General features: G+C 41.0%; 1 protein-coding gene across 2 annotated transcripts; it reads left to right on the top strand.

Moving 5' to 3' along the window:
• The first annotated feature begins 3,550 nt into the window (after positions 1 to 3,550).
• LOC108699583 (SLAM family member 5) lies at positions 3,551 to 16,877 on the top strand. Of its 2 annotated transcripts, none has more exons than XM_041572581.1 (4): positions 3,551 to 4,363; positions 10,480 to 10,791; positions 11,254 to 11,532; positions 16,653 to 16,877. In XM_041572581.1, exons 1-3 carry the CDS (start codon positions 4,297 to 4,299, stop codon positions 11,490 to 11,492), a joined length of 618 nt encoding a protein of 205 aa, XP_041428515.1. In that variant the 5' UTR covers positions 3,551 to 4,296; the 3' UTR covers positions 11,493 to 11,532; positions 16,653 to 16,877. The 2 variants fall into 2 exon arrangements, with proteins under 2 accessions (XP_041428515.1, XP_041428516.1); XM_041572582.1 differs by lacking the exon at positions 16,653 to 16,877 and adding an exon at positions 11,732 to 11,831.
• The last annotated feature ends 1,317 nt before the right edge of the window (positions 16,878 to 18,194 follow it).

Here is an 18,194-nt window from a genome sequence, read left to right as displayed (position 1 = left end):
TTGCCCTACTGATCCCTGCGGGCTGTCCTCCCTGCTTCTTCTAAGTCTTATTCTCCTACTGCCTCTCTGACTCTCCGTCTCTCCATCTGAACTACCCTCCTCTTGCTCTCTTCTACTAGGCACCCACAAAACATCAATCTCCTCATCATCATTCTCCTCAGATGCATCAATTTCTTCTGACACATCACAGAAGGAAGCAGCAGCGGGGACCTCCTCCTCATCACTCATTATGTCCATCTCTATCGTGTTCTCTGCCAGAATTAAATCTGGTGTAAGGTCCTCATCTCCTTCATCTTCTTCTGGCAATAATGGTTGCGCATTACTCAGTTCAAGAAACTCATTGGAAAATAACTCCTCTGACCCCAGTGAAGAAGGGGCACCGGTGGTGGAGGAAGTGTTACGTGGGGTGGCCATAGCAGTGGAGGATGAGGAGGATGTTGTGGTAAAGTTAGAAACGGTAGAGGATGGGGTGTGCTGTGTAAGCCAGTCAACTACCTCTTCAGCATTTTGGGAGTTCAGGGTCATTGGCTTTTTAAAACTGGGCAATTTGCTAGGGCCACAGGATTGCATAGCAGCACGGCCCCTAGCACGGCCTCTGCGTGGCGGCCTGCCTTTGCCTGGCATTATTTTTAAAAAAACAACAACAACAACAAAAACTCAGTTGGTTTTTCTGGAAACGATAATACACACAGCTAGATGGCGGGTTGAAGAAAACACTGTGCAAATAATGCCTACAAGGTCAACGTATACACTACTACAGCGGTGGATACGGATTACGTAAAATATATGAATGCTGCTTGAAAAAAAGTAACTCAAGTGGTTTTTCTAGAGACGATAATATTATCAATATTTAGACAAAATGTGAACAAGCTCACACAGCTCGATGGCGGGTTGAAGAAAACAGTGTGCAAATAATGCCTACAAGGTCAACGTATACACTACTACAGCGGTGGATACGGATTACGTAAAATATATGAATGCTGCTTGAAAAAAAGTAACTCAAGTGGTTTTTCTAGAGACGATAATATTATCAATATTTAGACAAAATGTGAACAAGCTCACACAGCTCGATGGCGGGTTGAAGAAAACAGTGTGCAAATAATGCCTACAAGGCCAACGTATACACTACTACAGCGGTGGATACGGATTACGTAAAATATATGAATGCTGCTTGAAAAAAAGTAACTCAAGTGGTTTTTCTAGAGACGATAATATTATCAATATTTAGACAAAATGTGAACAAGCTCACACAGCTCGATGGCGGGTTGAAGAAAACAGTGTGCAAATAATGCCTACAAGGTCAACGTATACACTACTACAGCGGTGGATACGGATTACGTAAAATATATGAATGCTGCTTGAAAAAAGTGACTCCGGTGTTTTTTCTGGAGACGGTAATATTATGGATATTTAGACAGAATGTGAACAAGGTCACACAGCTCGATGGCGGGTTGAAGAAAACAGTGTGCAAATAATGCCTACAAGGCCAACGTATACACTACTACAGCGGTGGATACGGATTACGTAAAATATATGAATGCTGCTTGAAAAAAGTGACTCCGGTGTTTTTTCTGGAGACGGTAATATTATGGATATTTAGACAGAATGTGAACAAGGTCACACAGCTCGATGGCGGGTTGAAGAAAACAGTGTGCAAATAATGCCTACAAGGCCAACGTATACACTACTACAGCGGTGGATACGGATTACGTAAAATATATGAATGCTGCTTGAAAAAAGTGACTCCGGTGTTTTTTCTGGAGACGGTAATATTATGGATATTTAGACAGAATGTGAACAAGGTCACACAGCTCGATGGCGGGTTGAAGAAAACAGTGTGCAAATAATGCCTACAAGGCCAACGTATACACTACTACAGCGGTGGATACGGATTACGTAAAATATATTATGGCTGCTTGAAAAAAGTGACTCCGGTGTTTTTTCTGGAGACGGTAATATTATGGATATTTAGACAGAATGTGAACAAGGTCACACAGCTCGATGGCGGGTTGAAGAAAACAGTGTGCAAATAATGCCTACAAGGCCAACGTATACACTACTACAGCGGTGGATACGGATTACGTAAAATATATTATGGCTGCTTGAAAAAAGTGACTCCGGTGTTTTTTCTGGAGACGGTAATATTATGGATATTTAGACAGAATGTGAACAAGGTCACACAGCTCGATGGCGGGTTGAAGAAAACAGTGTGCAAATAATGCCTACAGGGCAAATAATGCCTAAAAGGTCAACTTATACACTACTACAGCGGTAGTAAAATAAAAAAAAGTAAAATAAAAAAAAAATGAATATTAAAAAAAAAAAATTAAAGTTGGTGCTGCTGAACTACTAGGAGCAGCAGATTAGCACACCAGTCCCACTCCCCAACACTGCTAGACTAATAGCACTGGGCTCTTATAGTAGTAGTAGTAGTAGTAGTAGTAAAACAACAAAAAAATAAATAAAAGCAGTCCTTACAAGGACTACTGTTATTGCAGCAGTCAGCAGATGAGATCAGAAGCAGGACAGCTGCCCACAGCAGCTACATACAGAGCACTGCAGTAGAAGGTAGATTACTAGCCAGCAAAGCTACCTAAGCTTAAATGTCCCTCAAACCCCTGCAGACTTCTGTCCCTCCAATAACAGAGCAGTATCAAAACGATTACTAGCCAGCAAACTTTCAACTGTCCCTGAAATCACTAACAGGCAGCAGCTCTCTCCCTACACTATCTCTTCAGCACACACAGGCAGAGTGAAAAAACGCTGCAGGGCTTCGGTTTTTATAGGGAAGGGGAGTGGTCCAGGGGAGAGCTTCCTGATTGGCTGCCATGTACCTGCTGGTCTGGGGTGAGAGGGCAAAAAAAAGCGCCAACAATGGCGAACCCAAAATGGCGAACGTCGCGCGACGTTCGCGAACTTCCGGCGAGCGCGAACACCCGATGTTCGCGCGAACAAGTTCGCCGGCGAACAGTTCGCGACATCTCTAGTCCTGAGGCATTTCAGGTGGTTAATTAAAAAGGCAGCTCAAGCCAGAGTGGGAAAGCTGCAGTCTGAGAAAGAAAGATACAGGGAAGCTGTCTGTGTGAGTACAGAGAGATTTTGGAATCCCTACAAGGTTGGAACTTTGTTTGTACTACTTTTTCATTTGGTTTGAGGAGACAGGCAGTAGGTCTACTCCTGGTTAGTTAGGAGAACTGACTTGTATTAGTTAGAAGCCCATTAAGTGGCAAGGATTTTATTTGAATTGTTTGTTTTGTTTATTCTGCTGCAAGTGATAATAATCTGCCTAAAAGAGACTATACTCTCACGAGTTGTGATTGTGCCATGGGCTGTGTTATCCCCAGGAAACTGATCCCAGCTACCTAAATCCCTACACTACATAATAAAATAATGATAGTAATAAATCTTTATCAAAAATAAAGGACGTCTCCAGGAAGCTTTTAAAAGAAAGCTCAGAAAAGATACTAACACTGGGGCCAAATGATCAAGATATTCATTTCTCTGCTACTTTGCCTTAAATACATTTAGCCCTCACTGCTCCTTTTTTGGTATTTCTGAGGAAAGTGCCACTGTGCAGGTGGACTAGGTAAGTGCCATTGTGCAGGTGGGCTAGGGAAGTGCCATTGGGCTAATTGTGCAGGCGGGCTAGCTAAGTGCCATTATGCAGGTGGGCTAGGGAAGTGCCATTGTTCAGGCAGGCTAGCTAAGTGCCATTGGGCTAATTGTGCAGGTGGTCTAGATTATGAATGCAGCAGAGTAAACTGTCATATAATGAGCCCAGTGATTCATTGGTTACAATGTGCTGGATCTACTTGACCAGACACAAGTACAGGACAGAAGCTGATCATCATTTTTTTCTGCTATGAAAAAGGTTGGTGGACAAATGTTTTGTATGACAGACCTTTCTTTCTACATAAAATATCTTATTACATTATTATGTATAGCACAACTGTTTCTTATTATAAATGTTGCGCTTTTGCAGCATCACAAGTTACATGACATCTGTGGGACTGTTTACTCCAATGAACAAGAAACTCATTACCCACAGTATCAGTTTGTGAGTAATGTAGAACCTGTGCAAAGGTAAGACGTAGAATACTTGTTCGGCCCAACCCTCATGCTGTTGTAAACTGACTCAGTAACCCCTCCCTCCTCACAATAAGGCTCACAGTTATCCTGGATGTGTTCAGTCACATTTCTGTTCAGGTGTCTACTGCATTAGCAACAGTGTCAAACCTCATATGTCCCCTAGACTCCTACCCGTATGAGGCCCCTCTTGAATGGGCCCTCCAGATCATGTACCTGCCTTCGACCGTACTCTTCCTCTGCCTTATCCATGTGACTGAAACTCCGCCAGTTATAGGTGAGTAATGTCGCTGTCTCCTAGGGAGATAACACTCTGTGGGTTCAGTAACAGGGCAGTGTTGTACTGTATCTGTATGCCCTGACATTTTCTGTGATTAACTGACACCGGCTGCGTTGAATTACATTGTTTTTGTGTGATTGCTTATGTCAATTCCGAAATATGGGACAGTCTATGACACACTGTATGAGACACTCTATGGGACACTCTATGAGACACTCTATGGGACACTCTATGGGACACTCTATGGGACATCTTTACGGGACACTCTATGGGACACCTTTACGGGACCCTCTGTGGGACACTCTATGGCACACTTTTATGGGACACTCTATGGGACACTCTATGGCACACTATGGCACACTCTATGGCACACTCTATGGCACACTCTATGGCACACTCTATGGGTCACTCTATGGCACACTCTATGGGTCACTCTATGGCACACTCTATGGCACCCCTGTCTTCATTATTTTTTTATAGTTTTTTTAATGCCTTCTTCTTCTGACTCTTTCCAGCTTTTAAATGGGGATCACTGACCTCATCTAAAAAACAATTTTGCATATGTAAATTCGGGTTTGGTTTGGTCAAGCACAAGGATTTTGCAGAATCTGAATCCTGCATTAAAAGTCGGAATCCTGGCCAAATCCTAAACAGAATCCTGGATTTGGTGCATCCTTACTTTATATCATAGTCCTTCTATACTTTTCCCATTCACAGCCGCCACACTTTGTTCTAACCCTTACCCATTTATTCTTTGTTTTTTTTCATCTCTTATCTCTCATCCTTCCATAATTCTTTTTCTTCTTTTCTAAGCCTGCTTCCTCTTCCTTTCCCTTATTTATGTTACCAGTTACCCACTGGGTCTTTCATACTTGTAGGAGAATGAATCTCAGTAAGGGGAAAAGATGACCAATATTTTAATTTTCCACATTTTATTTGCTTGTGCATAGAGCTGGAAAGGGGCATTGCTGCTCCTGGTAACTCACCTTTCTTTACCTCATGAGAGCATCGCCCCTCGCCACAACCCGCTTCTATGCAGGGAACATTTAAGAATATATGTATATCTGCTTTAAATACACTAGAAATATTTTTCCAGTTGAAAATGAACATATATTAAAAGAAATAAAGTTAAAGTTAAAAATAAGGTTGCAAAGGAAGTGCTAATAGAGAACCATCTGATTTATAAATGATTGGTCTGCTGGGAACTGGGCCATCACCTCTCTTTTATTGTAAAACAGTCCTACATCATATCATTGACTTGACCCTTATTATGTTGCATTCATAGCCAAAGGCAGTTTCCAAAACTGTAGATGATGCTCAGCCTAAGAGCCAGTTAGGGTGAAATTTGGGGTGAGTGCTTAGTTGTGCCCTGGTTACCCCTGGAACTATAGCAGGGTGACTGTTACCCCAATGTTTCTATATATCTGTAACCTTGTTATGAGCTAAGGGGGCCCAGCCTGAAGGTAAGTTAGGGTGAGATTTGGGGTGAGTGCTTATTTGTGCCCTGGGTACCCCTGGAACTATAGCAGGGTGACTGTTACCCCAATGTTTCTATATATCTGTAACCTTGTTATGAGCTAAGGGGGCCCAGCCTGAAGGCCAGTTAGAGGGAGATTTGGGGTGAGTGCTTATTCGTGCCCTGGGTACCCCTAGATCTATAGCAGGGAGACTGTTACCCCAATATGTTTATACATATGTAACCTTGTTAAGCTAAGGGGACCATAGTATTGCTTATCCTAACGTTATCCATTCATCTTATTACAAAACAATGTTGAAATACAGGTACAGGATCTAATATCTGGAAACCCATTATTCAGAAAGCTCGAAAATATGTGCAGATCATTTCCCATAGATTTCATTTTGAACCAATAATCTTTTTTAAAGGGCAAGGAAACACAAATTCTTCATCCTCAGTCCAATCTCAAAGTCTGTTCCCCAGATGAACTTTTGGGTGGGGGGAAAAACCGGGGAGGTATCTATCCAGTACCGTCCCTCAGATTGGCTTAAGAGCTGATTCATTATTAATTATGATTGGGGTTCGAGGAATTCAGTTTAAAAAACATAATATTGATTATTATCATTCTTGATCACTCTTACTTTTTTCCTGTGACTTGGCTTCTGTTTTCTATGATCACCTAAAACCCGTCAAGCTTTTTATTAAAAAAAATGCAATTGTGACTTAATAGTTTAAGAAAATAGACGAAAAGAACACAACTGAAATAAAAATAATGATTGAATTTTTTTGATATTGATTTCCCCGAACTTCAATCACTAGTAATAATAAATGAGACCAGCATGTGTAGGCATTCAGACACTCAAGGATTTCCACAAGGGCCAAGAAGTAAAAAAGTAAAACAAGCTTATTCAAAGCTACAGTAAAACAGTTAACATTTCCATAAACCCTACGTGTTTGATGCCCTAGGGGCACTCAGTCATAGTCTCAATATATAGGATGCACAACCAATCAGAGACAACTTAGAAAATACATGTGGGACAGTGTCTTAAAGAGACAGTGTCCCTCACCAATAATACAGTGGAACCTCAATTTTACGTCCCTTGATTTTAAGTTTTCCCTCATTTTACATTGTTGTTTTTATATTAATCATAATAGATTTCCTTCATTTTACATTTGTTTCTGGTCCCTTGAAAAATGCAAAATGGGGGATTCTACTGTATATCTGCAAATATATATATAGATGTATAATCACAATGAGAACAATTTATAAAAATATAGTCTATCCATGGGAATACTGGGAAAGCCTATTTTGAGCCACTCCTTCAAACTTATGGCCAAAAGCCACATCTTCTTTTTCTATTTAGAGGCTGCAGTTTAATTTGGTTATATCGGCATTTCCCTTAATAAAATAGGAATACTAAAGGTGGCCATACACGGAGAGATCCGCTCGTTTGGCGACATCGAGGTGGGCAATATTGGGCTGATCCGTTTGGATCCTAACGGATGGGAATGGGCGGTTGGATCGTGGGACCACATCAAAGAACAGATTTCGCCGCGATCAGACGGGATTTTTTGTCCCATCCGATCGAGATCTGGCTGACTTTCGGCCAGATCTCGATCGGGGAAGCCCGTCGGGGGGGCCCTATACACAGGCCAATAAGCTGCCGGCAGCATTTATCGGCCCGTGTATGGCCACCTTAAGCAATATATTCAAGGTATATCTTATGGTAACCATCGTGGCCCATGTTTACAAATTAAATATTTAGCAGTAGAATTGCTTTTACTTTATGCTTAAACTCTCAAGAACACATAGCAAAATAAAAGCAGTGGCATATGCATTGCAAACCTAATGTTTAATGCCCCTTAATACCAAAAAAGTAGATTACAATACAGGTATTAGAAATATGATCCAAATATCCCCAGATTCTCATGAATGTATCTGGCTTTTCTATTGATACAGAGTAAAGTTAAAAATTGTTTTTTTTATTTTGTCTGTTGTAGTGATGGGCGAATTTGTCCAGCTTTGCCACGAAATGCACGAAATGCAAAATTTTGCCGCTGGTGTAAATTTGCAGATGTCAAAATGGGCACCAGTGCCGATAATACCGCCCGCGTCGCAATTGCCTCCCCCATCAAAAAACTGACGCATGTGAATTTTCCAGGCAATTTCCCAAATTTATTAAGCGAAACATGGAAATTTGCTGCGAATTCGCACTTGGCAAATGTATTCGCCCATCACTAGTCTGTTGTTTACTTTATTTCCAGTTTTTTGCAATAGTGAATCTACTTGCAATTAGAATTATATTGCATATTGAGGAGTAAATATGTCCATATTAATACACAGTAAAACTAAATCAAGAGAAAATACAATTTGTAACCTTATGTTTGTTGGCATTAATCTTTTTCCTAAATGGTCCAAAAAGATTCGATAGGCTTTTGAAGTTGAAAACTAGAAGACAAATTTAGTACTTTTAAAAACTGTATTTTAAAAACTTAGAGATCTGGGAGAGCAAGGAGTTACTAACTAAATGATGACGTTGTTCTTGTTTTTGGTGACTTTATTTGGCCACATTAGGACCTGTTGCTGTTGTGATAGTACAAATACCTATTTCATGCCATTTAGAATATGGGGGGATTTTTGAAAACTAAGGGGGTTTGTCTCAAAGATTGTAACACACAAAGATTCCACATTTTGATTTATTATCATTCATGTAAGATTGGAAGCTTAAAATAGAACCTTGATTAGTAGGGAAGTGTATGTTATTTAAAGGGGAACTATCACTAAAATGAAAATGTAATATAACCTTCATCATACTAAAATAAGAAACTTACTAAATATAATCAATTAAAACATCTGTACCGTTTCTGAAATAATTAAACTTATCTTCACTTACACTCTCTCAGCATCATCTTCTCTTCATTCAAGAGTTGGGTGTCAGATTTTCATTGACAGATTCAATATATCTTTCAGAGGGGTATGTTTCTTAGCAGATGTATTAGAGCTCATCCAAATAACAATACAAACAAAATCTAACAAAATAACTGCCTTTTGCACAAATTCTGCATGTAGAGAGACATGATGTCTGGTGATTTTAATAGAGTGAGCTCTAATACATCTTCAAGGCAAAAGTAGCCCCCCTATAAGATATATTGGATCTAACTGTCAATGAATATCTGACACCCAACTGCTGCATGAAGACAGAATGAAGAGAAACAGAGACTGAGAGAGGGATAGTGAATATAAACTTGATTATTCAGACACGTATCAGAATTTTTTATTGATTATATTTTGAAAACTTCTTATTTCAGTGTGATAAAGCTTATAATATAAAGCTTATAATAAAGTTTAATTTTCTTCATATTGCTCTCCTTTAAGATCGATTGCAGCAAGTGCCTTATTTGCAGGCCGGGATTAAAAAAAAGAGACATTCAAATGTGTTTAGGATGGTGTTAAAAAGGAAATACATGGCTGTGCATCAACAACTTGTTTATGGATATTATACTCTTAGCAGACCACCTCCCTAGTCCCATATCAGGGAGGAACCACTCTAAGATTGATAATGGAGTTTTCTACATATCAATCACATTAGTTCAACCAGCCATTATCTCATAATATTGATCTAGACTAGATTTGTAGCAAGTATTGAGAGGCTTGAAGTGGTGGGGGGGGGGATGTTAGTGGTTTATTAAGGTTGCCCATAAGGGTAGAGACACACGCTCAGATTCGGGGAGATTAGTCGTGACAAATCTCCTCTTCTTCGGGTGACTAATCTCCTCGAACGGCCTTCCCGCCAGCTAGAATGTGAATCGTCGGCGGGATGCCAATCGGTGTGATTCGAGTGCCATCCCACCGGTGATTTACATTCTAGCTGGCGGGAAGGCAGTTCGGGGAGATTAGTCGCCCGAAGAAGAGGAGATTAATCACTGGGCGACTAAATCTCTGAATCTGAGCATGTGTCTCTGTCCTTTAAGGAGAATTCAACCTTTAGGCCAAAAAACCCTACCCCCCACCCCATGTAGACCCCCTCCCTCCTCCCCCCCAGGCTAGATGCCCCTCCGGGCAAATGTCCCTAACTTTATACTTACCCCTTGGTGCAGATTAAAATCGGACTTCACCGCAGCCATCTTCTGGGGTTTCGGTAAACTGAGTGAGAGACCAGCGAAGCGGCGCATGTGCTGTTGGAGCAATTTACCGATTGTGACAACTGTTCATGTGCTGAAATAGACGGAAATTGCCGAAGAGTAAGAGTGTAAGGGCAAATGCACACGGGGGCTTTGTTGCCAGCCAGTCTAGTAAAATATTGGCCAGGAGTCAAACATAAAAGCACCCTACATGCTGTTACCCTAAGAGGAAAATAATGCAACCCACTAATGATTCGCCAGGTGCAAATTGGTGGCGAATTTACATTTTTCGCCGCTGGTGAATAAACTGCAGGGAAAAATTTGCTGCGTCAAAAATATAGTTGGGAGTAGTCATGTGCATAAAAATTGTAGCGGACACCCATTGACTTTAATGCATTTGGACAAAATAGGCTTCAATATAAAAATTGTCGCAGGTGTCGAAATTGACACGCGTCAATGCATTTCGCATAAATGTGTGTGTGTGTAGATATGTTGCAGTGACTTATTGCCCTTTATATTTGTATCTCCACTGTAGATAACAAAGTGGGTGTTAAGGGGCGCAGCATTTCTTTTGCAATCAAACCAAATCAACCTGACTGTCCTCCAGATGAAATCACCATTAGGTGGAAAAGCAGAAACAATTTGGAGGAAATCGAAGTTGGATCATGTAAAAAAGATCAAGTGTGCGAGACCTCCTCTTCTTTCCAAAACCGCATTGAATACATAAGGGAATCCAACATCACAATCTCGGACTTGAGGATGGAGGATAGTGGATTGTACACCCTGTCTTATTTATTTACTTGCACAGAAAGAAAAGAGGAATCATTGCATAATCTTATTGTATATGGTATGTACTGCATCACAGAAATGTAATCAGTGGGGGTCAGGGAGAGGGGGCTTACAGGTAATGGAATCCATTGTCCGAAAACCCGTTATCCAGAAAACTCTAAATGAGGAGAAGGCCATCTCTGATAGACCTCAATTTATTGAATAATTTTTAAAAATGATTCCCTTTTTCTCTGTAATAATAAAACAGTAGCTTGTACTTGATCCCAACTAAGATATAATTAATCCTTATTGGTGACAGAACAATCCTATTGTTTAATGTTTAGATTATTTTTAGCAGATGCAAGGTATAGCGAATGAAATTATGGAATGATCCCTAATCCAGGAAACCCCAGGTCCCCAGTATTCTGGATAATAGGTTCCATACCTGTACTGAGATGCAGGATTTGATAGGCAGATATGTTTCTTGACTTGACTGTTGCCTAAACCGTGTAAACCTGTTGTGTATTTTGTATTTATACAGAGTCTGTTCCTATACCATACATAAAGGATGAAAAGAACTGCAGTTCCATTGGCCAGTACAATATCACTCTCAGCTGTTTAGTCCTAGGAATCTTCTTGGTGTCATTCCATTGGCAGAAGGGGAATAGTAAGACTGGGTACCAGCACTGTGGAAATGAAAGCACAATCCAGGTGGCACAGCAGTGCGAATTGTCTTTGGATGAGGAGTATGTCTGCACTTTGTATAACTTAGAAGATTAGAAAAACACCTCCTTTCCCTTAAAGGACATGTGCACAGGTGGTGAGTAACAGTAATTTATAGAAACAGAACATATTTCCTATTTTCCTAGCCCAATGACTTCCAAGTTTCCGCTATTCAGTTGCCCCCCACATACCTCGTGGAGTTTCCCAGGGTGAATTTATGTGTTTAGATCTTCGAGTTCATAGATATTATCTGAGGGGCATGCATTGACTTTACTCATGTTCTCCATTGTTTACAGATACCGAACAAAATAGGATAATCGGCTTTATTATATTGGCTTTTGTGATTTTTGCAATCGGGCTGTATATTTTTTGCAGGTATATTTTTTGCAGGTAAAGTATTTGTTACGGAATCTTTTTTAACATTCTCTTTTTTTTTAAAAGTAGAAAAGGGATTACCTGTAGATGGGAACGTCAATATTTGTATGCACCAACTAGGGGTTGCCTTGTATATATAATTTTGTATGGCTTCTCTAAAATACAGCAGGGTGCTCCTAAGGAAACAAATGCATTTCATTTTTGGGAGAAATGAGTTGACACAATGGAGTGCACTTACCAGAAGAATAATGGATCAACAGTTGCACACTGAGCCATGTTCCACTTTCCAGTTTATAGTAGTGCCTGCCCACCTAGTACCATATATAATTAAAACCTACTGCATTACATAGTAACATAGTAAGTAAGGTTGAAAAAAAACACATGTCCATCAAGTTCAACCTTTTTATTTTTTTTTAATCTGCCTAACTGCCAGTTGATCCAGAGGAAGGCAAAAAAAACCCATATGATGATGATGATATGAAGCCTCTCCAATTTGCCTCAGAGGGGAAAAAAATCCTTCCTGACTAGGGATGTAGCGAACGGCGGAAAAAATTGCGTCCAAAAATGCGAACGGTTCGCGAACGTCGCGAGCCCCATAGACTTCAATGGGAAGGCGAATTTTAAAAGCTAGAAAAGACTTTTCTGGCCAGAAAAATGATTTTAAAGTTGTTTAAAGGGTGCAACGACCTGGACAGTGGCATGCCAGAGGGGGATCAAGGGCAAAAATGTATCTGAAAAATACATTGTTGACACAGCGCTGCGTTTTGTGCTGTAAAGGGCAGAAATCACACTACGTCACTCAGGTGATGTTTCTGGACACGGAATGTGAAAAAGCTCACACAGCTAGGTGGCACTTGGTTAAAGACTGGGCAAACAATGCCTGCAAGGGCAACGTATACAGTAGTGGATACGGAATATATTATTGCTGCTGTAAAAACATCACTCAGGTGATGTTTACGGACACGGAATTATTATTGTTATTTAGACAGAATGTGAAAAAGCTCACACAGCTAGGTGGCACTTGCATACCTCCCAACTGTCCCTCTTTTGACCACTCAACCCCCTGTCCCTCTTTTGTACTGGAAAGTCCCTCTTTTCTCTGCACTGAACAGCCAGAAAAAAACCAGTTTCTAACTTAATTGGCTTTTGGCAGAGAGCTCAGAACAGCTAACAGGTGCAAATAAGATACTTTGTAACAATTTTGACTCTGGTTGGTGCTGGTGGTGGTGAACTACTAGGAGGAGCAGCACACCAGTCCCTCTTTTCTCTGAACTGAACAGCCAGAAAAAAAACAGTTTCTAACTTAATTAGCTTTTGGCAGAGAGGTCAGAACAGCTAACAGGTGCAAATAAGATACTTTGTAACAATTGTGACTCTGGTTGGTGCTGGTAGTGGTGAACTACTAGGAGGAGCAGCACACCAGTCCCACTCCCCAACACAGCTAGACTAATAGCACTGGGCTCTTATAGTAGCAAAGTAAAAAAACAAAAAAGAAAATAAAAGCAGTCCTTACAAGGACTATTGGGTTATTACAGCAGTCAGCAGATGAGATCAGAAGCAGTGCCCACAGCAGCTACATACAGAGCACTGCAGTAGAAGGTAGATTACTAGTCAGCAAAGCTAACTAACCTAAACTCACTGTCCCTCAAATCCCTGCAGAGTTCTGTCCCTCCAATACAGAGCAGTATCAAGTAGATTACTAGCCAGCAAAGTTACTATCAACTGTCCCTCAAATCACTAACAGCTCTCTCCCTACACTAGCTCTTGCAAGCACACACAGGCAGAATGAAAAAACGCTGCAGGGCTTCAGTTTATATATGGAAGGGGAGTGGTCCAGGGGGTGTGGGGGTGGTCCAGGAGGGAGAGCTTCCTGATTGGCTGCCATGTATCTGCTGGTCTGGGGTGAGAGGGCAAAAATAAGCGCCAGCTAAGGCGAACCCAAATTGGCGAACGTCGCGCGACGTTCGCGAACATTCGGCGGACGCGAACGGCCGATGTTTGCGCGAATTAGTTCGCGGGCGAACAGTCCGCGACATCCCTATTCCTGACAATCGGACTAGTCCGTGGATCAACTTGTACTATGAGCTATCTTCCATAACCCTGTATTCCCTCACTTGCTAAACACTATCCAACCCCTTCTTATACCTATCTAATGTATCTGCTGCTGGCAGAGGTAAAGATTGGAGGCAATATGGTGGCTGCAGGAGGGCTGTATGATGGATGGCTGCTGAGCTTGCTTGCACAGGTACGGGTGGGGTGTATTATGAATGGCTGCTGGGCTTGCTGGTACAGGTATAGGGAGCAGTAATATAAATGAAAAAATGTTGTACACTTTCTTGCTCTCTTTATTTAAAAACCATCATGGTAAGGAGGGAAATGGTAATGCAGGACAGGGGGGCACTGATTGAAGCTCTTGCCTAGGGAGCCAAACTACCTTGTGCCTGCCCTGGCAAGGATGTCACTCATATGTGAAAAAAGCTAAGTCGTATTAAGACATACCCATAAATCCATATGCCTCCTCCTCCCCTGTGTATAATACAGTACCCCAGCATATGATTAAACACCTTAGGGGCCACTAACAATAATTTTCAATTGCTAACAAACCCCCAGAACAAATACCAAAGTATGACACACACAGGAGCATAGGGAAGACAGAACAGAGCAGGAGACAAGGAAAGCTCTCAGTCTAATATGTACTACATACAGTGACACAGTGCTGGTGCCCCATTAGCATTTTGAATAAGGTGTGAACAGGTGAACAATGTGGCAGTTTCAGTCTGGGTCTCAGATAGAACAGTACTGGTTTTAGGATATAAACAATAGAGGTGTCACAAGTGTAACAATACAGGGGGATCACAGGTGTGAACAATACAGGGGATTACAGTGTGAATTTGAGGATTAGACAATGCAGGGGCCAGTTACTCTCTGTAGTGATACCTTTTAAATTTTACATATGGTAAACAGACACAACAGGCAGACTTTGATGTGGAGGGCCATATAAGGGGGGGTCGCGGGCCGCCAGTTGGACAGCCCTGATCTACAAGGACTCCAAGGTCCTTTTCCATAATGGATTTTCCTAGTGCAGTCCCATTAAGGGTATAAGTGGATATTTTTACATCCCAAGTGCATGACTTTACATTTATCAACATTGAATCTCATTTGCCACTTAGCTGCCCAAATTGCCAGTTTGTCAAGATCCTGTTGCAAGTGCCACATCCTGGATGGAATTAATTGGGCTGGATAATTTAGTGTCATCTGCAAACATTGATACATTACTTACCTCCTCTAAGTCATTAATGAACAAGTTAAATAAAAGTGGACCCAATACTGAGCCCTGAGGGACCCCACTAAGAACCTTACTCCAAGTAGAGAATGTCCCATTAACAACCACCCTCTGTACCCAATCCTGTAGCCAGTTTCCTATCCACGTGCAAACGACTTCATTAAGCCCAACAGACCTTAGTTTAGAAAGCAAACGTTTGTGGGACACAGTATCAAACGTTTTGGCAAAATCCAAATAGATCACATCTACTGCCCCCCCCTCACTGTCCAGCATCTTTCTTACCTCATCATAAAAAGCAATCAAATTAGTCTGACATGACCTATCCTTCATAAAGCCATACTGATTGTTGCTCATAATGCCATTCATTAGGACACAATTTTGAATGTGATCCCTTAACAAGCCTTCAAATAATTTGCCCACCACAGATGTCAAGTTTACTGGCCTATAATTGCCAGGCTGAGATCGTAATCCCTTTTTAAATACTTGAATGACATTATCTTTTCTCCAATCCATAGGCACCATACCAGATGACAGTGAATCTGAGAAAATCAGAAATAAGGGCTGGTCTAAAACTGAACTAAGCTCTCTTAGAACCCGGGGGTGTATGCCATCAGGTCCTTTTTTACATTAATTTGTATTAAAGCTTTATGAATCATATCCTGAATCAGCCACTGACTAGATTGAGCTGAACCATTCCTGCAGCTATAAAGTGAGCCTGTGAACCCAGACTCCTCTATTGTATACACTGAAGAAAAGAACTGATTTAACACATTTGCCTTATCTGTATCTGTTACAACCATACTGGTACCATTATTTAATGGAGCAACACTCTCAACCTGCATCTTTTTACTATTAATATATTTAAAAAACTTTTTGGGTTAGTTTTCACCTCCACCGCAATTAACTCTTCATTTCTTTTCTTAGCCTTCCAGATTGCTGATTTACAACATTTATTACAGTGTTTATATTCATTAAATGCAGCTTCTGTCCCTACAGATTTATAGTTTTTGAATGCCTTCCTCTTCTTTCCCATTAACTTCTTTACTTCTGTATTAAGCCACACAGGATGATTCTTAGAGCTTCTACGTTTAGTCCTTAAGGGAATAAATTGAGAACAGTAATGATTTAATATCATTTTAAAGGACAACCATTTCTGTTGTTTTTTTTAGCTGAAAACCTAATGCCCCAATCAATACTCTGTACTACAGCCCTAAAGGCACTAAAATTAGCTTTTCCAAAATTCATGTTTTTTTTTTGCCCCAGTATATATTTGTTTTTTGCACCAGACATTAAATGATATAACATTATGGTCACTATTACTCAGGGCTACATCTTTCTGGGCAAAGAGCCCCTAAGACTTCCACCAGCCGCATTAAGATTTATAAAGTCACTGCTTAGTCAGTATCCCAAGGGCAACAATTTTGCATGTGATTAGTTTTGATGTTTATAATTTAATAAGGGCAGTAGTTGTGTTATGGGGAAGTTTGGATTCCTAGATGTATATTAGATAGTACTGGTTTATGACTAGTATTCCCTAATTTATTTTTTCTTTTTTTTAGATACAGAAAAAAGAATTCAGACAACCATTTGAAAAACCACCAAAGAAAGCAAAAGAAGCCTATTTACAAATGAAACCTATTGATGAGCAAAGACATAACTAACCAAACTCCTACAAAGGAGAACAACACAAATTGTCCTTTCTTGGATCCAACATAGCAACATAGTAAGTTAGGTTGAGAAAAGACACACGTCCATCAAGTAAAAAAAAAAAAAAAAACATTTGAAGCCTCTCCAGTTTGCCTCAGAGGGGGAAAAAATTCTTCCTGACTCCAAGAAAACAATCTGACCAGTCCCAACTTGTACTATGAATTACTGTATCTCCCATAACAATGTATTCCCTCACTTGCTAATAAGCCATCCAGACCCTTCTTAAAGCTATCTAATGTATCTAAAGCTTTATAAACCATATCCTGAGTCAGCCACTAGATTGAACTGAGCCAACAGTCCAGCTATGAAGTACTTTTTAAATGCCTTCTCCACCTAGGGTGGTTCTTGGTGCTTCTGCATTTACTTCTTAAGGGAATAAATTTAATATCATTTTAAATTACAACTATTTCTGTTCTGTGTTTTTAGCAGAAAGCTTAAGGCCCCCAGTCAGTGCTCTTACTTTACCCAAACTAGCAGCCTTTTCTATTTGCATCAGGAGCTTTGTCTCCTCCTCCTCACTTACATTAGGGGGTCTATAACATACTCCTACAAATAATTTGCTGGATTCTTTACAATTGGTGAAGAACTCCATCAGACTTCTGCCCCCTCGTTTTCTAACATAACCTCCTCCTTTATATAAACCTTTAAATCCTGCCTAACAAACAGACATACCCCTCCTCCTTTTCTATTGCCTCTGTCCCTCCGAAACAAAGTATAGCCACTGATATTTACTGCCCAGTCATGCGACTCATTCAGCCAGGTTTCGGCCACACCAATCACATCATATTTTCTCTCCAGCACCCATACATTTAATACTGGTACCATATTGAACACGTGTTCCTCCCTACAGGGGCGATTCTTGGTATAATGCCGCCTGAGGCGGCCTTCTTTCGCCGCCCCCTTCCCTCCTCCCGGCACTAACCTTTATAGCGCCGGAGAGGGCAGGGGCGGTCCGCGACGATACGTGCAGAGAGCGCGATAGCGCTCTCTGCGCTAGAAGAGCCGAATTTCCGGTTTGAAAACCGGAAATTCGGCTCTTAGTTACCAGGAGCGGCATTTTTGCCGTCCCTGGCAACCAGGGGGGCGCTGCCGCCTGAGGCGAGTGTCTCAACTCGCCTCATTGGTGGAGCGCCCCTGCCTCCCTATCCTTAACACTACCCCCAACCAAATCACCTCCCCCATTTTCCCTTCCTTTGCCCACTATCTCATCTAACCTGTCTTCCACTGAATCCTTCACTGAAACCTCCCCCCCACATCTAGTTTAAAATCTCCTCCAACCCTCTAGCCATCTTCTCCCCCAAAACAGCTGCACCATCATCACACAAAAATAAAATAAATGCACTAAATGTATCTGTTTACCCCAAACAAAGAAAAGAAAACGCTGTTTGTCTCAG

This window comes from Xenopus laevis, chromosome 8L (assembly GCF_017654675.1).
Source record: "Xenopus laevis strain J_2021 chromosome 8L, Xenopus_laevis_v10.1, whole genome shotgun sequence".
Classification (NCBI taxonomy): Eukaryota; Metazoa; Chordata; class Amphibia; order Anura; family Pipidae; genus Xenopus; species Xenopus laevis.
Note: the sequence above shows the minus strand (reverse complement) of the source record. Positions and strands in the feature narration are given on the sequence as shown.

Excerpts from the sequence above, each read along its gene's own strand:
- LOC108699583 (XM_041572581.1), top strand. The coding sequence starts at position 4,297 with ATGTACCTGCCTTCGACCGTACTCTTCCTCTGCCTTATCCATGTGACT. Across the intron at positions 4,364-10,479 it reads TGAAACTCCGCCAGTTATAG|ATAACAAAGTGGGTGTTAAG; the intron begins GTGAGTAATGTC and ends TCTCCACTGTAG. Across the intron at positions 10,792-11,253 it reads GCATAATCTTATTGTATATG|AGTCTGTTCCTATACCATAC; the intron begins GTATGTACTGCA and ends GTATTTATACAG.